Genomic DNA, 26,706 nt, shown 5'->3' with positions numbered 1-26,706 from the left:
ATCCTTCTTCCTGTTAAATAGTTCCTTATGAACTTCAAAAACACACCACGGAATCCCATACATTTCAACTTTCTCACTATAAATTCAAAATTAAGGCAATCAAAAGCCGAAGAAAGATCAAAAAACAAAGCTGCTACATGCCTTCCTTCGTCGAGCGCAGCGTACACTGACTCCAGAAGGCTGTAAGCAGCTGACTGGGTTGATTTATTTTTCCTAAAACCGTGTTGATTATCTGTAAGTATGTTATATCGGTCCAAAAACTTCAACATTCTTTTATAGACAATCTTCTCTAAAAGTTTCGCAAATACACTAAGTACAGATATAGGACGATAATTAGAAATATCTTCCGGATCATTCTTTTTATACACCGGAGTCACCGTAGCCATCTTCAACGCTGATGGAAATTTACCTGTACTAACTGAAAGATTTATCAAATGTACTAAATGTGGAGAAATTGTTTCTATTGTTGCTTTTAGAACCCTCATGGAAACATCATCGGCCCCCTTACTTTTTTTGATTTTTAACTCCTTCACAGTAGCGAGTATCTCATTTATTTCGACAGGGAAGAAAAAGAAAGTTTTATCAACGTTTTCCGAAACACTACAATTTGTGGATATATCATCACCAAAGTGAGTTTTTAACTGTTCCGCCACCTTATTAGAGAAATATTTCCCGAAAATTCCCGGCACCTCGTATGGTTCCGCACCACTATTTCCCCTCAAATTCAGACGAGTATCTAAATTATTCGCCTTTCTACCTATCTCCTGATTGACAAGATTCCTTATTGTTTTTGAACGGTTTGCTGAATTTTCAATTAATTTCTTATTGTATTCCAATTTTGTTGACGCAAGCAATTTTTTATATTTAGTTTTTTCATTCTTATACTCTGCAGTACATTTCATACCATCCGTGTTCTTGCACACCCAGTGTAAGTTTTTCAGTTTCGTACTAGCCTGTACAATCTCCCCCGTTATCCATTTACTTCTGGCAAAATTTTTCTTCGAGTTACACCTGACGATGGGACAACACTTTTCGAATTCATCCAAAAAAATACACATGAATTTGTCAAAACTCAAATCGATGTCATCGAAGGTATAAATTTCATCGAAATCAATCCGCGACAAATTTGACACAAGTTGTCCCAGATTGAAGTCAGAGGTATCACGATATTTAAAATGTTTGGGTATAGAGAATATCTAGAACATAAACCAAGATATAGCGAAAAACAACGAATCAAGATACTTATGATCTGCTTTGTGTTATCGAATTATTTCTAAAAATAATATCGGGGGTACTTGTATATTTTTTCTCAGTCTTATTGTTCGCCAGATGTTCTCAGTGATCATCGAATTTGGAATAGCTTGCACACGAGGAGTATCCTCTAAGTCAATTCGATATTATTTATTCAGACTTCCATTCGAATTCGTGAAAAATACAGGGTGTTCCTAAATTGAACGTACAAACGAAAAGGGGAGATTCCTAAAGTGAGTTTAAGAAAAAAAAGTCCCATAAACATGGGGTCGCAAACGTTTCGTTTTCGAGATACAGAGTGTTGAAGTTTGAATTTTTTTCAAGTTTTTTTCTCATAGTATCTACACTTCACAAGATATTCATTGTTATTTTCAGATTGTAAAAGTTTGTAACACTCTTTTTCAAAAGAATATATATATATACAAGATATTCAACTGAAATTTGGCATAGATATTACATTTTAGAGTTCTCACCACGTGACATGGCAATTTCGATAGAAGATCTACAGGGTGATATTTTTTCTGGAACACTGCCACCTGTTCTTCTGCAGAACTTTTTTTTGGTGAGCAACTGTTAATTTGAAAAAATGTAAAAAGAAGCTCTGTTCTTCTACTAAACTTTTCGGTCACTTGTAGTTTTGTCGTATCTACCAACGATTTCGAGAAAAAACTTGAAAAAAAATTCAAACTTCAACACTCTGTATCTCGAAAACGAAACGTTTGCGACCCCATGTTTATGGGACTTTTTTTTTTAAACTCACTTAAGGAATCTCCCCTTTTCGTTTGTACGTTCAATTTAGGAACACCCTGTATTTTTCACGAATTCGAATGGAAGTCTGAATAAATAATATCGAATTGACTTAGAGGATACTCCTCGTGTGCAAGCTATTCCAAATTCGATGATCACTGAGAGCATCTGGCGAACAATAAGACTGAGAAAAAATATACAAGTACCCCCGACCTTATTTTTAGAAATAATTCGATAACATGGGGGTAGAGTGCATGAAATATGCGATAATTTTCGACTTCTGGAAAATTGTACAACTAGTTGGAAGAGACGGACAGCAAATGTTGGACAAAAAATTGGTGTGAAAATGAGTTTTTCATAGAATTATTGATTTTCAATATAGTATATCTCTTAACAAAAATACAATCGTCCAATAGTTTGGGGAATTTGATCAATTCAATTTTTCTCGGAGACCTCTTTAATGCATAACTGTCGATATTCAAGATAAAAACAAAAAAATGGTCATGTTACTTTCAGAATGGTCATCGGTTCATTCACCAACTAACTCTAAGGAAGTCCCAAATTCAGAAATTATTGCATATTTCAAGTTCCCTACAATGCATTCATTGACTGGACTCTTGAAACGCCCTGCAGTGTAATACTCTAATTTAAATACAAAGGTTCATTGGTATTGTCCATTTTGTACTGTTTATTTCTTATCCAACAAATGATGTTTTGTCATGGGTGGAACAAGGTACTCATCATGTTTTTCATCATATTCGGTATAATCAATTGTTGTTAGTTGCTGACTATTCAAGGCTATATACAACCACAGTTGACGTTCACTTGCTTCAGGATGATACATATTTATAATTTTGGGAATTAGTGCATGTTAAATGGTCTGAGATTTAACTCAAAAAACAGCATTGGACGAACTATACTTCTAGATAATATTCACTCGCTTGTTGATGATTTTCACTCGTAGTCTTTTTATATATATATATATATATATATATATATATATATATATATATATATATATATATATATATATATATATATATATATATAAAAGACTACGAGTGAAAATCATCAACACTCTGTATCTCGAAAACGAAACGTTTGCGACCCCATGTTTATGGGACTTTTTTTTTTAAACTCACTTAAGGAATCTCCCCTTTTCGTTTGTACGTTCAATTTAGGAACACCCTGTATTTTTCACGAATTCGAATGGAAGTCTGAATAAATAATATCGAATTGACTTAGAGGATACTCCTCGTGTGCAAGCTATTCCAAATTCGATGATCACTGAGAGCATCTGGCGAACAATAAGACTGAGAAAAAATATACAAGTACCCCCGACCTTATTTTTAGAAATAATTCGATAACATGGGGGTAGAGTGCATGAAATATGCGATAATTTTCGACTTCTGGAAAATTGTACAACTAGTTGGAAGAGACGGACAGCAAATGTTGGACAAAAAATTGGTGTGAAAATGAGTTTTTCATAGAATTATTGATTTTCAATATAGTATATCTCTTAACAAAAATACAATCGTCCAATAGTTTGGGGAATTTGATCAATTCAATTTTTCTCGGAGACCTCTTTAATGCATAACTGTCGATATTCAAGATAAAAACAAAAAAATGGTCATGTTACTTTCAGAATGGTCATCGGTTCATTCACCAACTAACTCTAAGGAAGTCCCAAATTCAGAAATTATTGCATATTTCAAGTTCCCTACAATGCATTCATTGACTGGACTCTTGAAACGCCCTGCAGTGTAATACTCTAATTTAAATACAAAGGTTCATTGGTATTGTCCATTTTGTACTGTTTATTTCTTATCCAACAAATGATGTTTTGTCATGGGTGGAACAAGGTACTCATCATGTTTTTCATCATATTCGGTATAATCAATTGTTGTTAGTTGCTGACTATTCAAGGCTATATACAACCACAGTTGACGTTCACTTGCTTCAGGATGATACATATTTATAATTTTGGGAATTAGTGCATGTTAAATGGTCTGAGATTTAACTCAAAAAACAGCATTGGACGAACTATACTTCTAGATAATATTCACTCGCTTGTTGATGATTTTCACTCGTAGTCTTTTATATATATATATATATATATATATATATATATATATATATATATATATATATATATATATATATATATATATATATATATATATATATATATATATATATGATTTTCACTCGTAGTCTTTTATATATATATATATATATATATATATATATATATATATATATATATATATATATATATATATATATATATATATATATATATATATATATATATATATATATATATATATATATATATATATATATATATATATATATATATATATATATATATATATATATATATATATATATATATATATATATATATATATATATATATATATATATATATATATATATATATATATATATATAAAAGACTACGAGTGAAAATCATCAACAAGCGAGTGAATATTATCTAGAAGTATAGTTCGTCCAATGCTGTTTTTTGAGTTAAATCTCAGACCATTTAACATGCACTAATTCCCAAAATTATAAATATGTATCATCCTGAAGCAAGTGAACGTCAATATATATATATATATATATATATATATATATATATATATATATATATATATATATATATATATATATATATATATATATATATATATATATATATATATATATATATATATATATATATATATATATATATATTTTTTTCTTTTTTTTTCTTCACCACAATGGGGTTGGTTCACCGAGTACACCGGTCCGCTTTTCGGACAAGGTGGACTCAGGAAGTGGTAAGGAACTTTCGCACTATCCTTGTGGTTGCAAGAATAACCTGTTTCTGTGCAGTACTTATTAATTCTTTTTGTAGACCCAGCATGACAGTGTACTCCTCCAAGTGTGCCTCGACCAGTCCATTGGTGGAAATTATGAGTGGGAGAATCACCACCGACCTGAGAGCGTAAGTGTTCTTCAATTCGAAGGCAAGGTCTTGATACTTCGTAAGCTTCTCCGTGAATGCTTTGGATATATTATCATCAGCTGGAACCGTGACATCCATGATTTTGGCAGATCTTTGCCCCTTGTCGAAAAGCACTATATCGGGCCTATTATGCGGTATTGGTTTGTCCGTTGTTATGACCATATCCCAATAAAGTTTATATGCGCCGTTTTCCAAAACTGTGCTCGGACGATACTCATATGGCTTTTTTGATCTTTTCACCAATCCGGTTTCTTCGGCAATGGCACGATGGAAAATTCTAGCCATGGCATTATGTCTCTCCGTGTAGTCTGTCGGCGCCAAGACGGAACACGAGGACACGACGTGTTGTATAGATTCCGGCGCCTGCAAGCATCTACGGCATCTATCAGTTGGTATGTTTCTTGCCGTTATGTTTTTTATGTAGGATCTCGTTGGGACCACCTGATCTTGGATGGCAACGAGTCTGCCTTCCGTTTCTGGGTACAGGTATACCAGGTTACCAGAATACCTCCCATGGAGCGCTTTGCTATGCCACTCCCGAATGAGTTGTGCCTCTGTTATACCACCAACTGGTCCCTCCTGGCTGCTCAGATTTAATGGAGTCAAGTTCTCGTCACTCCGACATATAGCCTGCAAAAGAGGTGAGTTCTTTGCATGAAAATATTCCCGCATGCTTACGACTGTTTCGTTGTACGTTTTCTCAATATTTTGCAGACCTCTCCCTCCTTCCTGTCTTCTGATATATAGTCGATTAGACGAAGCGTGTGGGTGGTGAACTCCGTGCCTGGTTAGTAGCGCGCGCGTTTTAATATCGAGTTCTTTTAATTCTGCAGCAGTCCACTTGATAATTCCAAATGAGTATGACAAACACGGGAGAGCCCACATGTTCATCGACGTGAACGTCGCTTTAGCATTCAGCTTGGACTGCAGTATTTTTTTCACTCTCGAGAAGTATTTTTCCCGAAAAATGTTCTTCATTTCGGCCTTCTTTATGTCCAAGGCTTGTTGTATTCCTAGGTATTTATAATGACCTTGCGCGCTGAGCCTAGGTATTGTTACGTCCTCCATGACTGCGAGTCCCTCGCCATCCCGTATTTGCCCCCTTCCTACGTGAACCACCGCGCACTTATCCACCCCAATTTCCATCCCTATGGTCTTCGTGAAGGACGCGACTATTTTTAAAAGTTTTTTTATTTCTTCTTCATTAGCAGCATATAATTTAAGATCATCGATATACATTTGGTGGCTTATTTTGATGTTCCGAGATCTCTCCACAATATATCCATATTTCTGTCTGTTTATGAGCTGACTGAGGAGGTTCATCGCCAGGCAGAACCAGAGGGGACTAAGAGTATCCCCCTGAAATATGCCACTTTTTATATTTATTGTTCCTGTTTTGTAGTGATGGTTTTTAGTGTTGACGACCAGGTTCGTACGCCAAGTCTTCATCAGGTATTTCAGAAGATCAATAATTGCTTCAGGGACCCCGTATATCTTTAGAACTTTAATGAGCCAGGTGTGCGGCACAGAATCAAAGGCCTTTTTGTAGTCCACCCAGGCGACTGATATACTCCTTTGTTTCTTTTTTACCTGTTTAGCGATGACGTAATCTGTTATTAGTAGCTCCTTACATCCTCGGGTGTCCCCACGACATCCACCTTGTTCTTTAGCAAGTATGTTATTTTTGTTAACGTGTCGTCATATGTGTCTTGTTAAAACTCCTGTAAGTAATTTATAGACCGTGGAAAGGCAGGTGATCGGCCTGTATTTTTCTGGGTCTTGGGTTATTTCCCCTTTTGGTATCATAATAGTAGTTCCTTGCGTGAAATAATGGGGTATTATTGTAGGATCTTTCAAGGTTTGCTGGAAAAGTTTAGCTAAATGTTGGTGAGTAGCCGTGAAGTGTTTCCACCAGTAATTCTGTACTCCATCCACTCCCGGAGTTGACCAATTGTTAGTTTTTCTGAGCACCGATTTTACATCCTCAACGGTGATTTCTACATTTTCACTGGAATATCTGGAAGGTTCCTTTTCCGCCTCCTTGATCCATGAAGCTTGGCTATCGTACGTCTTTTCTACCTCCCATATTCCTTTCCAGAAAAGATGCATGGCTTCTTCCTCTGGTGGCTCTCCTACTTCAGATGGTCCCTCCTCCAAGCTTCTGAAAAATTTTTGCTGGTTTTGGTAGTATAATTTGTTATTTTTATACCTTTTAACCCTTTCATTATAGCGTCTTATTCGATTACCTAATATTTTTATTTTTTGTTTCAGATTTTAGGAAACGAGTATCATCTGCTGCTTGAAGTTTTCATCTCTGGCCTTGACTCCAGCATCCGACGCGATCCGGTGAGTTAATTTTAAAATACGCGCAGATGGTGACTCAGCGCTCAGGTAAGTTTGTAAAATACCAATCTTCTTTCTCATCTCGTTTATTTTTCTTTCCAGACGATATATATATATATATATAATGAAGAAAGTGATCACGCCTAAACAGGGAGGCAATAAATGAAATAATGAGGATAAATTCAGATGCATACCACCCGACGATGAATTTATCCTCATTATTTCATTTATATATATATATATATATATATATATATATATATATATATATATATATATATATATATATATATATATATATATATATATATATATATATATATATATATATATATATATATATATATATATATTTACGCCAATGCGTGCATAGCTGGACCGTCGTTTCCATATGTGTATCCGTGCATGGCTGGACACCATATTTTTATGCCTTAGCGGGAATAGCTGGACCACATCGATGCAACGTTGCCAGATTCAGTCCGTAATCTTGGATATGAGGAAACGTTCGAATAATCCATATATTACACTATGGTATGGTAGATAATGCTGAGTTGAAAGAGATCTCATTATTGTCTTTTTTTAAATGCTCAGGTAGACTTATAAATGACGCAAATATGTGATAGCATTTTTTGGTTAGAATAACTTACCGACTGCTATAAGTGGATAAAACCTAGAGAAAATATGTAAGTGTAGTGAAGTCAGGATTGTGTTTTCATCATAAAAACAACAAAAAAATTTAATGTTGAAATTGAAAAAAAAAATAAAAAACCTCGTTGAAATCTAAGGGTAGATAATAGTTTACGATAACATCGAGGAATTTAGATTTTATTATGAATTTATTGAAAGTTATTAGAGAGTTTCATTGTCTATACGATCGATCCTCCGATTGTTACCTACCTGTTAATTGCTCTGAAGTTCCCGGTAATTAATATAATACTATTAGCTCAAGTCTTATCTGCTTCTGTCCCAAATTGCTTCGAATGTTCCGGAAACCTCCTCCCAATTCTCAGCAATAGAGTCTAATTGCTTGTTTATATATTTTTGTTTCGATACCAAATATTTTAGTTTAGTTTAGTTTGTTATTATTCGAACTCTAATTATATGAGACATGCTGAGCCTAACCTACATAGGTACCATCCATTATCTCAAGTGAAACTATCCCTTATACATCAGTCTGTTTTACATTCGATAATTTTAAGCCATTTGAAGCGATTAAATACATCTTATATTTTATAAACCTTGGATGTTGGGATTAAGGAAATTATTTGCATATTGATTGTATAGGACACTTTCATAATATAGTTTCAATTTCAGTATTGGCAAATTAGGGCGATGAACCAAGCCAACAAAAGGTTGGTTAGGTTAGGTTAAGTTATGTTTGTGTTAGGTTGTGCTACCCTGAATGATAATCTTATAGTATTTAGATGGTTGAAACTTAAAATACTGAGAATTCCGAAAAAATAATTAAGGATGAACACCCCAATAGCTGTGGCAATAGGAGTGGTCTATAAAGAGGAGGTTAGGTTTTGGTTGTGTTAGGTTGTGTTAGACCAAATATCATCCTATGGTGATCAGATGTTGAAAACATTGATAATAGGATGGTGATTGGATGGTAAAGACACTGAGAATTCCAAATTAAAGAAAAAAAATTAGAGGAAGAACTACACCAATAATGAGGTTAATTTATGGTTGGATTAGGTTGTGTTACCCCCAATTACTGATATTCAATTTAACCAGATTATACAACATTTATTATCATGTTTACGAGCCATTAGTCGAATCGGCGGTCTAATAGAGATCCAACTAAAACGATCCACAATCCACGACGCTTTTCTATATTTTTCATTTTACTATTCAGATATTTTGGAACAGAGAGATTGATATATGCGTCAATCGCTGGACCGATGGTGTTGTTGAAGGTCTTTCAGTAATTCAATTTTTAACATATACAATCGTGTTTGGCTGGACGTTTATTTTCTCCCCACCAAATTCTTGAAAATTACATTGGAGAAACAAGACTTATTAGGTGAAACCATTGAGTTGTATACCCAAAGGTAAGACTAAGAGAAACATACTCCCAATACTTTATGGTTTCTGTTGTCAGACGGGACAATATACAGAGTGTTTCACGAGTAAACGGACAAATGAGAACCGTAAATAGAGAGCATTGAGCTGAGTTTAAAAACACCTCATATATGTGTACTCTGTTTCCGATATACAGAGGGTTTTCTGATATTTCTCAAATTTTTGTTTCGCTTTAACTTCTGAAATACTCGATCTATTCGACTGAAAATTTATATTTAGCTAAAGTTTTCAGTTTCAATGAAACAGAATATTAAAATCCGACCAAAATCAGTACTGGACTGAGTGACGCTTTATTCAACTTCAAATTCGTAAAAAAACACCCAGTATATAGTTTTTCATAATAATTTCAACACTTTCGTTATCTGCGTTTATGATTGTCTCGAAATAAATGAATCATTGTGTTGCCACATCTGTGGATCATGTTTTATAAACATGATCTTGATCTTCAGAATAAATCGTCTCTCTGTGGATATCTAGTTCTGTTAGATAGGTGTTCAAAATGATTTCCTCCACATTCTATTTACTTTTTGGTACACTTCATAAGGCTCATAACTGCTTGTTTTATTACATTACATTTATTATGAATTTCGTCGCAAGCAGCATTTAGTCGATCTAATAATTGCTCCATTGTCAGGATATATGTTGCATAGAACTTGGTCTTCAAATAATCCCAAAGAAAGAAATGTAGGGGGTCAGATTAGGGGATCAAGCAGGCCAATGTTGGTGTCCTCAACTTCCAATCCATCCGCATATTCTATATTAGTAAACATGTGGCACATTCTGAAGTATAAAGGGACCTGAAATACGGAAACATACTTCTTCTGTGCATGAATATGATCAATGTTTCAATAAAAAAGAGTATTAAGACCATAATCTTCATAGATCCAATCATGAAAATAATAGAATCAATGAAGAATTCGAAAAATTATTTATCAACATGGAATATTTCAGCTCATTTCGTGAACAATTACAATCCACTATACTCACGGGGAGAAAGGGATTTTTTACTGAGGTTTTTCCCTAAGCTCTTTTATCATACACCAATTTTTATGGTACCCCGTTACGCTAATCTCTGCTAAAACTGTATCTCATACACATGCTATAATTATTGTTTGATGTTAAAGATTGTAATGCTCTATATCGAAAGAATATATATATATATATATATGCTCGAATTTTCAATTATTACCACCACTAAAACGGCGAATGAGGTGAAAATGAATCCGGAAAAGTACTTGAAGCCCAAGTTGTCTATAAATGCCGATTCATTCTGAAAATATCAAGTTATAATTATTTTCTTCATGATAGCGTAGTTTTTTATTTCTACCTTTGCTCGTTATCAATTACCAAGCTTATAATCACTGTAAATGACGATTCTGAATAACCAGATATGCTATAAATATCAAAAACAAAATCAAGACATATTTCGAGAACGAAAAAAATCAGTTGAACATTTCCAAATTCACTTTTATGCAGGGCTGTTTTCTGCAAGAGACGTTTGTCCCAAAACAATTATTCATTAAAAATAATTCACGGATGAGGCAGGCATACAACCGAATCATTGAATTCGAAAAACTTTTACGTGTGGATAACTAAATTATTAAAATTTCAATGAAAAACTAGATACAGGGTGTTTTTCATGAGTTTGAAGTTGAATAAAGCCTCACTGAGTCCGGTCCTGATTTTGATCGAATTTTATTATGTCTTTTTTTCATTAAAACTTAACAACTTCAAGCTGATAATGTATTTTCAGTCGAATGGATCAAATATATCAGGAGTAATAGCCAAAAAAAATTTCGAGAAATTATAGAAAACACACTGTATATCGGAAACCCAGAAATGGAGTACCTAAGAGGCACATATGAGCTCAATGCTCTCTATTCACGGTTTTCGTTTGTCTGTTTACTCGTGAAACAACTTGTTTTTTTTGAAAAAAAAAAAAACAATAACCAATTGGAAATACGCAGTTTTTGCAAGAGAATGAAATCAACTGCGAAAGGAGATGTGAACGTTCATCGTTGAAGAAACGCTTACAGTTTCTCTCAATTACATTTTTGATATGAGAAAATAATATGCCGTGTTCATCTTGTCAACATCGCTTCGTATATTCACTGCGTTTTCATCATTTATAAACTGAATCATCTCATGAAATGTTTGAAAAACATAAGTAGATGGCAAGCGGGCTTTCAAATCAACTATGTCACACCTATTAATAATAAGGTCTTTATTTCCTCAGAAATCTCAAGGGGAAGTTCACCTGAAGGTGTTTTACCACTCAACCCTCGTTACAAAAAAAAACAATTGCCGTGAAGTGAATAAAAAAGGAAAAAAAGCACAATCATCATATACAACAGTGCATATAGAAAGAAAGAAAGAAAAAAATATATAATAGTTTAATACCTTATAATATTCAGAGACTATCAAACAATCAGGTTAGCAGGAACTGAGAAGGAAATTCTTGATCTTTATTCTAAATTTATCAATTTTGAGCTGCTTGAATTCATGAGGAACAACGTTATACAATCTATAGATGTTATATCTGAAACTTCTCTCAAATGTTGAAGTTCTGTGGTGAGGACATGACAATAAATTTCTATATCTTATGTTGGCGTCGTGAACATCAGATCTGTACTTCAGCTTATTGAAGAGATAAGGTGGACTTCTCTTTAAAATTATATTATGGAAAGTGCAAAGAGCAAAATAGTCAAAACGAAGCCTCATTGGGAGCCAACTCAACTCTTTATTATTATATTAGTTCGGAAGCTTATGATCTTTCGATCTATTCGTTGCCGTCTGATGGTAGTTCGTAGGACAAACTTACTTCATCAGTGTTTTCATTTAAGTTCTTTTATATTCTATTCGTTACTAGAATCTTGTTTTTCTGACGACGATGGCGCTCTCAGAGAGTTGGGCGTCATAATTCATCCGACCTCATTTCACCTCAGTACACGTTGTTTGGACCTAATCATTGCCAGAATGTTTTTTTTTTTTGCTTCAGAGAAAAAATGTGCACCAGTTCACATCTAAGTACTACTATTAGTACTGATGACGGCTAAGAAGCCAGAAACTAATCTGCCTGTTACTCTTTTGATTGATATGATGACACACTACAGCATGCTTCGAAATAAAGATTAAACTAGTCCATTTCATTCTAATTATTATTATACTATCACCAATTGGTTTGTATTTAAATTTAAAAATTATTCGTAGAGTACCCGAATTTTTCCGTTTAGCTTCACCACCTCGTATATATATACGGACATAGTCCAGCCATGGACGTATTGATATATGTTGAGGATATACAGGTACGTGCATGACTGTACCAACTGATATATGGAACCATGGCGCATGGTCCAGCTATCCACGTACCAACATATATCCAACATATTTCGATACGTGAATGGCTGGACCATGATCTTTATGGAATATATTTGTCACCGAATGAAACTGAAATAGAAGCTTTTTTTCAATGAGATAACGATGCAAAAGAAAATAATAGGAAGTATAGAATTCCTCTTATTATTACTTCAAATGAAAAATATAAAGATCAGAGAATATAATGGTGAAACATTACTTTTGAATAAGCTGAAAGCCTAGCTATAGGCTGAAAGCCTATAACAACAGGAAGAAGAAGGAGCTGTGTAATCAATTTATTCACTGAATCAATTAATTCATTGTATTATTAGACCACTGCATGATTGCTTAATACAAATATAGATTAAACTAGTCCATTTCATTCTAATTATTATTATACTATCACCAATTGGTTTGTATTTAAACTTAAAAATTATTCGTAGAGTACCCGAATTTTTCCGTTTAGCTTGACCGCCTCGTATATATACGGACATAGTCCAGCCATGGACGTATTGATATATGTTGAGGATATTCAGGTACGTGCATGACTGGACCAACTGATATATGGAACCATGGCGCATGGTCCAGCTATCCACGTACCAACATATATCAAACATATTTCGATACGTGAATGGCTGGACCATGCTCTTTATGGAATTTATTTGGCACCGAATGAAACTGAAATAGAAATCTTTCTTCAACTAAGATAACGATGCAACAGAAAATAATAGGAAGTATAGAATTCCTCTTTTTATGACTTCAAATGAAAAATATAAAGATCAGAGAATATAATGGTGAAACATTACTTTTGAATTACGCTATAAGCTGAAAGCCTAGCTCTAGGCTGAAAGCCTATAAAAACAGGAAGAAGTAGGAGCTGTGTAGGTAAACAATTTATTCACTGAATCAATTAATTCATTGTATGATTAGACCACTGCATGATTGCTGAATATAAATATAGATTAAACTAGTCCATTTCATTCTAATTATTATTATACTGTCATCAATTGTTTTGTATTTAAACTTAAAAATTATTCGTAGAGTACCCGAATTTTTCCGTTAAGCTTCACCACCTCCTATATATACGGACATAGTCCAGCCGTGGACGTATTGATATATGTTGAGGATGGACAGATACTTGTATAGCAGGATCATCTGATATAGGTATATGGATATATGGTGCATGGTACAGCTGTACACGTATCGACAATATATTTCAATGACTCGAATTCCATTAATGTCAATCCATAAGTGTAAAGATATTTCATCATCTACCATTTGTTCAATCTTGTATTCAATGAATTTCAAAAGACACAGTTTGAAGAATCGATAGCAAAGATTTAGGATGAAATCCGCCCAATTATTTCGTGAATATACGGATTAATTATTTTTTCCAATATTTCCTAAACTACAGATTCCATACAGTTGAATTCTAATTCTTGATCACCAATCAGGCCTTGAAGATTTGTCTGATTTGTGCAAAGTATTACTTGGAAAAGAAGCGCTCAAACCAGACTTCACGTCAGTGCTTCTCAAGATTTTTTATTGTGTTCAGATATACGTGGTTGTTGTTCCTGATGTTCCAGAAACGAATAATTTTCACCATGTAGAGGTGTATTGAGCTAGACATTAGTTTAAGTGAACCACAGATCTCAAAAAGTTGAAATCTAGTTCTTTTTTATCAAAAAAACTTTCGTCCAAATTTGCATTAGAATCGAATCATTTGAAGAACAAACCCGATTTATCGTCAGAGTTTTTCCATATTTTTCATTTTACTTTTCATATATTTCGGAACGGAGACATTCATATATGCGTCAATCGCTGGACCGATCGTGTTGTTGCAGGTCTTGCGGCAATTCAATTTTTAACATGTACAGGGGTGTTTAGCTGGACATTAATTTCCTCCCCTCCAAAATTTCAAAAATCTTGCAGTTTCAACCGCCACTAGTCATTATGTTTTCACAGTCGGCGAAGTTGATATCGAAGATGTTCTTATTAATTCACAACTCGCGAAGTGGCCGTTATGAAATAAAGAAAAGCTGTAAAAAATTGTCAAATGATGACATAGTTTTACATAGTTCGGAGAATATGAATCTTTTGAAAGATTTTAAATTCAATATAGAGTTTGGTTTCCCGAAAGTGATGATGCCCTTAATGAATGATGGAGGTAAGTAAAGTTATTTCGGATGTATTAGCCTTCATGTTTCCTATAGTTCACTATCATTTCTCAATGTTGTGTTTGAATTGTTTTCCCGATACATTTATGTATATAAAATTTTCTATATCTCTTAAACTCAACGCTGCAGCAGAATGGAAATCGGAATGTTAGAAAAAAAAAAAACAATTCAAATATGATACTACAAAGATTCTGGACTTTCCGCTGTTCTGTGTTCCCGATTCAGACATGCAGGGTGTTTCAGTGCCAGTTTAACCAGTGGGCTCTTGGGGTGGGCGCCCAGAGGCAATCATGCTCAAAGAAAAGAAAATTGTTGTTATATATACCTATCCAGAATCTTCAATTTTTCCTGCATTTTTTTGAAAAAAGCTATTTTTCATCCAAATTCATTTTTATATTCAAAGTTAAACATAAAAATATATTGTTTTATATTTGTTGATATGTAAATTAATTCAAATGAATCCGCTAATGCTAAAGAAGTCCATAGATCTTCTACGCCCTGAGGTCGGAAGAAACTTAAGCCGGCACTGACTAAAGCAGAATAATCTCCGAATTGTGTCAACCGAAGAATCATCGAAGATACTTTAGGCTACATCTCGAAATTCTTTCGAAATATAAAGGGTGTCGCAGGAAAATGAAAGAAAGCACACATACGTTTTTTCTTATGAAAAACCCTCCATTCAACTGCAGATTCAGAAAACATAGTGAAAATAAGACTTCGTTTATGTGAAACTTAAAAATACTCGAAAGATGAGGTTGAACTTTTTCTCAAATACACAATGAATAATGAATTCTTCATAATTATTCAACATCCTACTGACGAGATGTTCTTCTTAATGGTACTCAAGTGAAATGTTAGGGATTTTTTATAATATATTAGTGATGTGGAATTGACTTTTAGGAAAATTGTATTATTTTCGGAAAGTCACTTTCTGCTTTTTGCGAAGCATTTCACCCCGAAAACGCAAGAGGATGTCTACCGAAACGTTGGTTATAAATACATCCATAATATACAGTAAAATCCGGTTATAACGACATTGAGGGGACCGTGAATATTAAGTCGTTATATCCGATGGTCGTTATATCCAAAAAATTTTATAAAGAACTCAGAAATAGGATTATCTATGTATTTTATTTTGAGATCGTAATAACTGCATACATAACGAATACATATGCGAGTACATGGATAAGATCATCAAATTCATACTGTAAATAAGTACATGTTACAATATCGAACTTATTCATGTACATATACAATTAAACAGTAGTAGGCTTAAAAAAAATGAGTAATTTTACTTTGTTTTTTAAATCTAAAATTTTCATAATGGACACGTTCAAGTCTTTGGTCAATCACAGAAATACTGTTCAATAATTTCTGGTCATTTAGTCCTTCATAAGTAACAAATTTTTTCAAAATCGATACTGCGTGTAGAGCCTCGGCACATGATGACGTCGTTATAAACGGAAGAAATAGAACAAGCTTAGAAAATTTTTGTCGCAATAAGCGACTTCGTCGTTATAGTCGAAGTCGTTACGTCCGAATGGTTTTATGTTAAATTACTTAGAATTTCAAACAATTGTCGATAATTTCTTCGTTATATACGGATTTTCGTTATAACCGGTGTCGTAATAAACGGCTTTCACTGTATTATGAAAATAGCCTAAACAATCATATCACTGTGTTTGGTGCATGGACCGACAAGATTTTTTGGGAGTTTAGGGAGGTAATGTGAGAATTTTTCCCGATAGATCCTATGTCCTAAGTGTCACGGTAGTTTAGATATGTTATTTTTCAGTTTTTTTGAAATTACCCGGAATCTTGCCTTCAAACCGTCATAACTTTTTGGTTTGTTTTGTAATACTACAAAAAATCTCATGTTTGTATTCTGATTAGATTATCATTTGATATAATTAAAATAAAATAAAAAACTTCTGATCTTTCAAAGTCGGAAATCTGTGTGAATGTTATGAAAAATGACAACTATCAAAGTCATTACAAAAAAAACTATTAGCTAGTTGTCACTTTTCATAACATTTACAAAGATTTCCGACTTTGAAAGCTCAGATTTTTTTTTATATTTATTGTATCATGTAATGATTCATTTGAAATAAGGATGCATGGCAGAATACAAATATGAGTTATTTTGTGGTATTACACCACAAACAAAAAAGTGATGACGGTTTGAAAGCAATAAACCGGGTGATTTGAAGAAAAACTGAAAAACAACATATCTTAACTACCGTGACACTTAGGACATAAAATCTATCATGAAAAACTAGCGCATTACTTCCCCAACCCCCCAAAAAATACTGTCAGTCCATGCACGAAACATCCTGCATACTAACAACATAACAAGAACAGGATGTAAACATCAAATTAATCAATTCTGTTGATTGAAACCTCAAATATTTTGACTATAATATTGAATTTACAACAAATATCAAAAATTATCACCACTGAATACAAAGGGTTAGCCTGTCCCTAACAGTTCTTCCCATTTCAGTTATAAATATTTGAAGGATATGATCACAGGCATACTACGCAATTTAACTCGAACAACGACAATAGCCCGAAAGACGATTTTAAATACATCGAAACGTCGGCATTTTGTTAAATTGAGTCTCTTTAACCCAGACTAATAAGGACCCTCTCAATAGTTATCAATTCAAAATAAGCTCTTTAAAAATACATCAGAATAACTCATATTCTCTTATTACCGAGCTTATTATTAACTTTCAAACTTATAAATTTTTCATAAGCCCAAAACATCTAAATTTCAGAATAATCCGACGCTTCTTTCATCACTCGAGTGATTACCTACATTAAAAAAAATCATTTTTTACTCTTTACTCAATATTCAGAAGCGGCAAAAGGCGGAAATCGACTCCATTTTAATATGATTATCGTTCTCAACTTTTTTTTGTAATTGTGCTGAATGTACTTCTGCTATTACCTTGCAGAGGAAACACAATTACTGAAAATCATTGTTCATACTGAACTAACAATTAACAAAAAAAAACTGCGTGAGTTGTGTGCTTGCTTCGATTTATAGACTAAAGAAGTCTGTTGTATTAAAATCAGGAGAGTAATGAATCATGTAGGACCTACCTACTTTCCTTCCATTTCATGATAACTGTTGAAATTTGAATCACATATGTGGAAACTGCCTTTGATGCATTAATAATATCACAAGTACAACAACGAACAATTCTCAAGAACAAGTTACGACACGCAACACAAGTAATCCACAACCTAAACACTTCTTTCCGCGTTTTATACTTTCTTCGACAAATGGCTGTGCCATCCTCCACAGGCTGTGCAAAACTGGGGCATAACACCCAACCGAACACATCGGGACCAAAAACCTTTAAAACATGAAAAACAAGTAATTCACTGGTGTTTATTTTATGATGCCGAGGGCCTAGCGCCAGGCCTGCATTCCTATAGAAAACGGCGGTACATCAATAGTAGATGCAATACTGGGCCTTCAAATGCAGAAACACAAAGAGCCGTCAACTTTCAACCGATTCCGTAAAGATGCAAAAGGCGATTTGCCAAAATTATAGTTTAAATATGTCAATGTGTTGTCTCATTTGAACACCCAGAAAAATTTGAAATGATTATGATGAATGCAGTGTTTATTTTTATAATTCTAGTATTCACAGTCCTAATCTCATTTCAGCAAATTCATTCTAGTTCGAATTATGCAGTTTTATTCAATATTCTCAAATCTAAAAATAAAAAATTTTCAACACATGAGATTGAACTCACTTTCGTTTCCACCCCGTTTTCTGAATATGCAGTAAAAAATTGTGAGTTCCATAAGAAAAAAAGTTATGTTCGGTTCCTACCATTTTCTTGAGTCACCCTGTATATTTTAAAAAAATTTCAAAATATAGCTCCTTTATTCCGCGTTGACAAGATTCGAAAATTTCACTGCTTAATCGTATAATAAAGATCCGCGCCACCAGGGAAACACAGGTTATAAAATTTTCATGTATCCAAAACACAAGACTGGAACAGAATGAAAATCAGGAAACCGGATGAGGGAAGCGATTAAAATATAATTCTAGAGGAATTTATGACTTCCTGATCAAATCTGAAGGAGTTTTCACGTTCTTTATACGCTCCTGCGCTGAATTTTCGAGATATAGGAATTCAATACTCTATTCACTTTTATTTCAGCACTCGGTTCCATGGAAATTCGACACTTTTCACTCTGTATCGTATGAAAATGTGGGCTTACGCCGCTTGTCAAAACATTTTTGGGTTCTAAATCAGCGCTTTGTTGTCCGTTCTACGTGAAAGTCTCAGTAATTCGTATTTTATCGCAATGTCGAATCACTCCGGAAAATATGTAACGAACATAATTGACGTTCATACAAACTGATTGGAGGCATACCAAATCTAGTTATTTGCATGGAAACTACAAGAGATCATTCTCTAAACATATTTATGTTTGCTATAGAAGAAAATTGAAATATTGGCACATAATATGCAGCATAATATGCTTGACGAGATTTAAAGTTGGTTATCTTCTTTGGCTACCGGTTGAAGACGTTACATTAGTTGTAGATTTCAAAACATTCAAAGTGAAGGTGAAATGCATCTGATGCAGTGGTAGGAAATGTGTATCTCTCGAAAGAATTTTAACGGATAATAAAAAGAATGTTGAATTCTTCAACAAAAAATCAGGTTACATCAACGAAAGTCAAAATATTTAAAGGAAGTTTAAAGGCAAGAGGAACTTCACCTTTGAACAAAAATTTCAGAATTAATACTTTGAAATAATAATGATAATAATATATTTAAAGGTCCCTTAAGTAATTTACAATGTCTTATGTGAAATGAAAAATAGACAAATTAATTTTCTGAAACTTATTCTACGATGAAATTAACCGAAAATCCTGTAGTAACTTTTCGCATCCGTTCACCTTAAAATAAAATTCTCAAAAGCCACCACTTTTTTGGGTTTCTCAATAGCATACAATTTCATACAATTTTTCTGATTGTGGAAAAATTTAGCTAAAATATAAATCGTTTAGGTTCAGATGGAACATTATAAAAATTCACTCACATTCAATATGTTCGCCACCGTGTGATATACTGTAGACAAGAATATCAGGGGGACTACTATTTGAATAAGCGGACCTGAATTCTAAATAGCACTTCCTGAAACCCTGTCTTCTCTCTTTTCAAATCACTTTCGGCATCTTTGTAATATTAATTGATATTAGTTGTGGTAACGGCGATATGACATTAACGACATTTCATGAGTGCCAACTTTACTCCGTTCTAGTTACAATAAGTTGAAAAAATTATTTCATGGCCAACCGAGTGCTAAAATGAAAATGAATGGAGTATATATGCATGGTTCAACAAGAATGAGATTCCCGATCATTTTTCATTCAAATTTCCAATGAAAGCTTGCAACTGTAGTTAATACATGATGAATTCGAAACTTGATTCAAATATTGTTATTGTATCACTAATAATTATAATCCGTAGAGGAAAACAATAACCATAATGATATCGACATGAGCAGATTGATTTCGGAAGTCCTTGAGGATAATCCTGAAGATATTCTAGATGAAGCACTCAAAAATGATTTCATTTTTCAATCAGATCATGAGCTTTCTGAAAATGTGGATGTTGATCAACATGTGCATGTCTCCAAAAAAACGCAACTCGGCGAAGTGGATAAGATAAAGCCAAAAATTGTAATTCTTCAGGATATTACCCTTGACACAAATATGGATAGCAACAACACAAAGTCTGGAAGTATTCCAAGAGGTGAGTGATTTGTCAGTACAATAAATGAGATTGATGGATCTAATTTCACTGCACAAAAAGCTATCATTAATTTTGAGCATTCAATATTTGCATGATCAAATATTGTTTGTCAAGAAATCTCATTGTTTTCGAGCTCACAAAATTTCAATATATCTCGAATAATAACTGTGTAATATTTTTCATCAGACCCTCCAAAAAGTTCGATGTTTTCGGTTCATCATTCCTCTTCACAATATTGTGATATGCGTGCATCACACCTTTTTCGAAAGTGCGTTTCAAGTAGATCTCTTTACTTGGGGGTTTTCTTTTTCTCTGCTCAGGTGAATAATATGGACAGCGTCAAATTGTGAGTTCATCAGGTTGTTTGAGGTAATAATATGATTAACAGAATGCTAGATCCTCTGAAGGACGAAAAATCAGGCAATATGCCCTATATAATTCACTAAAGCATGGGTGACTAGTTCACCTACTCTAATTCACTTAAAATGTCCTATGCTTTTACTATTTGTTGGAAAATTCGTATTCATGATTATGCTCCTACCAGTAGCTCAAAAACATGAAGTTGGCATCTAATTGTTATTTTGTACCATGAAATGAGAAATATAATGGACCAGAAAGTGGTGTAAATGTATGTAATTTTTTTTTTCAATTTCAGTACAACAAAGAAAAAAGGCCCCGCAAAAAAAAACACTCCTGTTTGTTTTGTCAGAAGCAAGTCTTCAAAATTTATAGGCATTACCTGACAGTACATAAAAATGAAAACGAGGTGAGAAATTTAGCCCTACTGCCTAAAAAAGCACCAAATCGCCAAAAACTCCTCGATAACCTTAGGAAAAAAGGTGATTATCTTTACAATACCACAAAAGATGAAAATGAACCCACCATAGTATGCAGAACAGGAAACGGCCAAAGTGATGCGGTGTGTTGTCCAAACTGTAGAGGTTTCTATAGTAAATTAAATCTGAGAAACCATTTGCTGCATTGTGACCCTGAACTATTTCGGAAGAAAAAAGGTCGAACAACTATTCAACCTGAGGCTAGAAAAATGATGAACCGGCTTCACTGCCGGGCTTCAAAGGACTTGAAAGAAAAAATTTTTCCTTACATGCGGGAAGATGATGTTGTGAACATTATCAGATATGATGAAGCGGTCATCCAATATGGGAATTATTCATGTAGGAAATATACGTCCGAACATCATGCCGCTCAAATAAGGTCCCACTTGAGAGCATTTGGAAAGCTTTTATTAGCAGCCAAGGAGATAAATCCTACAATAAATAATATGAATGATCTTCTGGATGCAAGGAATGTTCCTCTTATTATAGGAGCTATTAACAAAGTAGCAGGTCTGAATGAGGAAACGGGACTGTATCGAGCACCAGCGACTGCAATGTCTTTAGGAACGGAGCTGAAGAAACTTTGTAAACTACTCCAAATGGAATTCATCAAAACATCTGATAAAGACAATATAAAGAGGATGAAAAATTTACTCACCGTTTTCGATTTGGAGTTCAATGTAACTATTAATAAAAATGGAATAGAAAGTCAAAAAATTTTGAAACGCCGTAAAACAACTGTTCTGCCTAGAACAGAACTGATTGCCCAGTTCAGAGATTTCCTAGAAACCAAAATGAGGTTTTATATAGAAAGGCTGGAAAAAGAATTCTGCAAAGGAGAGTGGATAAAATTAGCAGAATACACCCTGGTTCATCTAGCTATTTTCAACAGAAAGCGTCCAGGGGAAACCCAAAGAATTCTGATAGATGACTTCAAACATTATGAAGTCATTGAGGACAATGAGCTTGAGAATGAAGACTGGATCACCAAAGAACAAAGCAGAAAATGGGCAAGAATTAAATTCACCGGAAAGCTTGGTAACGATAACGCTTTATTGGTTCATAAAGACTTGGGTTTCAAAGCGATCAACTTAATCCTGAAATTCAGAGAAGATGCTGGCGTTAATCAAAGCAATAGATATATATTCGGTGAACCATCTCAATATCGCTCTCAAAAAACATTTCAGGCTTGCACTTTAATAAGAAAAATATCAAAGGAATCTGGAATTCCTAATAGTGACCTGATGAGAACCAGACTTCTAAGGCAACATTTGGCAACAGAAACTGCATCACTTAATGTTGATTCCAGATTAGGGTTGAGTTCGGCTTAGCGACTTTTCGACTCTGAGCACGTCAAGTGTATTTCAATCGCGTTCGACTTCGATCTCTGAGTATTCCCTTTTCTGTTCGGGTCGAGACGGAGCATGTTCTCCGATCACGCTCGCACTTCCCCGAGTTTGCTGATAGAGAACGATGGGGATCTGTCAAGTGTGAAGTTGTAACTGCCGTCAGTGACAAAAACCAACGAGTACCTCTTTGAAAAACTGCCCCTGCCACCATAATGGAAAACAGAATGATTTTTTCGGCCTGTGCAACTGAATATGAAGCAAAAATCTCGAAGTTATTGATATTAGAATGATGCCCTATTTGAGAAAATTTTAAGATGTTTTTCAGATTTCAGAAAATTTTTCTGCGGAATCATTAAAGCAATGTAGATATTGAAGACAAAAGTTGGTACCATTTCAGATGCTTTTACTTTCCTCTTCCTCATAATCCAAAAAGAGTTCAACACCAAATCTTATAATATCATGGTTCAAATTCATTTTGCACTTTCAAATATCAGATAAACTTTTAAACAAACAAAAATCAAATAGTACAAATAATATATATATAAATAAATGACACATAATTAAATCACACAAGCAAGCAGTCCCTTTAGTTAATGGTGACGGCAAACTGGGTTCAGCACAATGAGGTCAGTACCCAGTACCAAATTTCTGTTAAACGTTGGTCGTTGTTTTCTTGAGCTCCGAGGAACTGCGGGAATCTTGAAAGCACCCAACACAATTTTCAAATCTTCTCATTCGTACATATGTCGTGTTCTACCATATTTCGAAATGATCACTAATTGTTTTTACAAATTGCACTTATCGAATGCATATTCTGCATATTACGTCGTTGGTTTTCACCAATATTTCTATAAAATTATTTTCGGTGTGCCAAAATAGGACGCGGCAAAAAGTTGTCAACTCGTCTTGACAACCATTTGAAACTCCTAGGTGATGTCGACAGGGAACTCCCAGTACGTTCGGGTTTGAAAATGACCGGGAACGTGATCTAATAATGACGTCACGTTCCCCGTGCTCTCTCCGTTCGATCTGTAGAACTTCAAGCCGAACTCAGCCTAGAAAGTAGACTGTCAGATTTCATGTCACATAATAGAAAAATTCATGATGTTCATTATGTTTTGACAAAAAAAAAAGATGACATTATGAAGGTATCAACACTTCTTGAGGATTTTTCATCTACAAAGAAATCCCCACTATTCTCCAATGGGGAAACAGTAGTTGCAGAACATTTCGACGAAATTAGAGAAGAAGTCAGTGCGGATCACTCGAGGGCCAGAACTTCGACTTCACAAAAGGAATCTGATTATGATCCATCTCCCTCCGAAAGTTTTTCAGAGCATGACGAAGATAGGCTTTCTGAGTCAGAACTGAATTATGCTCTAGGTAAGACTTGTTCGCTACTAAGTACAGGGGGATATTCATGCAAAAAATATTCAATATTTCTTGCATTTTTCTGATTCAAGTTATTCTTCTACATCTTAGAATGGGGAAATATTACCTGTAACTTTTCTTCCAAATGACATCTTTTCATACCAATTTCAGAGTATTTCTCGAAGCAGTTAAATAAATTTCAATAGACAATGCTAGATCATAAATATTTACTAATTTTATATTGATTTTTGGAACACTTTAAGGAGATGCTCCCTTCCAAGGTTAATGAATATGTTTTCTTTTGTTATTCACTATTTATAGTAGATGTTCGCAAACGTTCAGTTCATTATTAGTATTATTGGTCATACTAGATGAATTGATCACGTTATTTTATAGGAAAGCAATCAAGACGTGTCGCATGGTGCAAGGAAGAAATTGAGCTGGTGAAAGGGACATTCAAGAGGGAAATCGATCTGAACCTTAATATTTCTTTGGCTCAGGTGAAGGAGTTCTACACCAAAAATATTGAAGCTATGAGAAGGCGTTCACCTCATTTGATCATTCAATGGATCAAAGGGGAGCAGAAAAGGAAGCAGAGGAATATTGCTAACATGAAACGTGGGTTTTTGTATTATTGTTTCTATACTAAAAATTCATTATTCCAATGTTAGGAAGTATCGAAATCAGGTGGATTTCAATTTCCACAAATATATATGTTTTATTTTTAAAAATTTGAGCTCTAAAAACATTTTCACAATAAATATCATAAAATCAGTTCAGTTGACTATGTCCAGCTATTCATGACTCAAAAATAAAATTATGTTACTTTATTATGTTCCCAATTGTAAATTTGGATTTTTGGGGCGAAGGTGAATGTTAAATTTCATTCGGGCATTGAAATGTGTTGAATTTTGAAAATAACTTGAATAATGGAAATAAATATTTCCATGCAGAATTTCACTTTAGCTTCCACGAAGGAAAAATTACTAGGACGAGATTAAACAAAATTTTCAACATTTAACAGTTTTCGTGACTGAACTGTCTTCATCTCCGATCAAACTTTCAATCTTTCTCCTATTTCTTTGTTAAATAGTTAATAATTCCAATCGTTACTAATAAATCATTTTTGGAATTCAGGATGTGGACTTCAAATAAAAAATATTTGAATTCTACGAGAGATAGAGCTTTTGGCAAATTTCAAAATTATTGAATCCAAATATAGATTGTATACCTACTGTTTCATGATTGTTAGCATCTCTTTTTCATCACTATGAAAATATGGGTCCTCAATTCTATAGCCCATGTTGAAAAAAAAATGATCGTGGCTGGTTGTGGAATTTTCAAGGCATATCTATTCTTCAATAATTTTTTAGCTGGTTTTGATTAACCCTCTCGTGAACTTGACTCAATCAATAATCAAAAAATCACAGTTGAGATTGATAAATTCTCCTTGGAGCCGAAATGTATGTGTTATTTTCATTTTAGCGAAAAAGGAACGATATACCATAGAAGAGCAGGCAGTGTTGGAAGAAACTATTGCTAATCATATGAAAGAAGAATCTCTACCAAGCATTGCAGAATGTTCTTTCTTGATAGAGCAGAATGACGTTTTGAGTTCAAGATCCCCAGCATCGATTAAATCGTTCATTTATAATAAAATAAAGAAGAGGAGGACCATATGAAGTGAATTATACACCAAATTCTCTCAATTGTTTGTTTATCTTTATGAAATTTTATCCACTCGTTATACTGATCCATGATTTGTTTATTTTCATCGTATTCATTAATTTGTTTGGTTTGTTTCATATTTTGATTATATTATCCGTTTTATTTTTTATTCAGCGCCAAAAATATATGTTCATATTGTGTTATAGTTTTTTTTGTTTTCATTTATTTATATATTTCAAAATAAATATTTTCCGTTGTATTTGTGTATTTAATAGTTCCTTGAAGATACCCACATGGTATAACATTGTATTTTTCATAGTTTGATAGTACACTATCTCAGTCGATATATCCAACAAATTGAACATACTCTTTTGCACCCTAAAACGTTTGAGTTCCATCACAATATGGTCTATCATTTATATAATGCATTCTTTTCAAATTAGCCTCTTAAGCCCGTTTGCAACAGTCGAGAATTCTCTGAAGAATTCTGAACAAAATTCTCGCAAGAAAACGGCAGACATTATTTTGTACGCAACTGAACAGAGAATTCTACCGAAAGTGCGTATGTACATAATTCACGGCGCATGAAATCTCGAGTAAATTTTCTAGAAAATTCTCGGCTGTTGCAAACGGGCTTAAGAGGCTAATTTGAAAAGAATGCATTATATAAATGATAGACCATATTGTGATTGAACTCAAACGTTACAATGGAA

The 26,706-nt window shown here is 33.9% G+C and overlaps 1 protein-coding gene across 1 annotated transcript; it reads left to right on the top strand.

Moving 5' to 3' along the window:
• Positions 1 to 24,071: 24,071 nt before the first annotated feature.
• Positions 24,072 to 26,157, top strand: LOC123313574. The gene is made up of 3 exons (XM_044898516.1): positions 24,072 to 24,337; positions 24,722 to 24,943; positions 25,811 to 26,157. Exons 1-3 carry the CDS (start codon positions 24,097 to 24,099, stop codon positions 26,005 to 26,007), a joined length of 660 nt encoding a protein of 219 aa, XP_044754451.1. The 5' UTR covers positions 24,072 to 24,096; the 3' UTR covers positions 26,008 to 26,157.
• Positions 26,158 to 26,706: the final 549 nt, after the last annotated feature.

This window comes from Coccinella septempunctata, chromosome 5, assembly GCF_907165205.1.
Source record: "Coccinella septempunctata chromosome 5, icCocSept1.1, whole genome shotgun sequence".
NCBI classification, from domain to species: Eukaryota; Metazoa; Arthropoda; class Insecta; order Coleoptera; family Coccinellidae; genus Coccinella; species Coccinella septempunctata.
Note: the sequence above shows the minus strand (reverse complement) of the source record. Positions and strands in the feature narration are given on the sequence as shown.

Bases quoted from the DNA above. Each gene is read 5' to 3' on its own strand.
- LOC123313574 (XM_044898516.1), top strand. From the start codon at position 24,097: ATGAAGGTATCAACACTTCTTGAGGATTTTTCATCTACAAAGAAATCC. The intron at 24,338-24,721 runs GTAAGACTTGTT...GTTATTTTATAG, and splicing joins AGAACTGAATTATGCTCTAG to GAAAGCAATCAAGACGTGTC. The intron at 24,944-25,810 runs GTGGGTTTTTGT...TTTTCATTTTAG, and splicing joins GAATATTGCTAACATGAAAC to CGAAAAAGGAACGATATACC.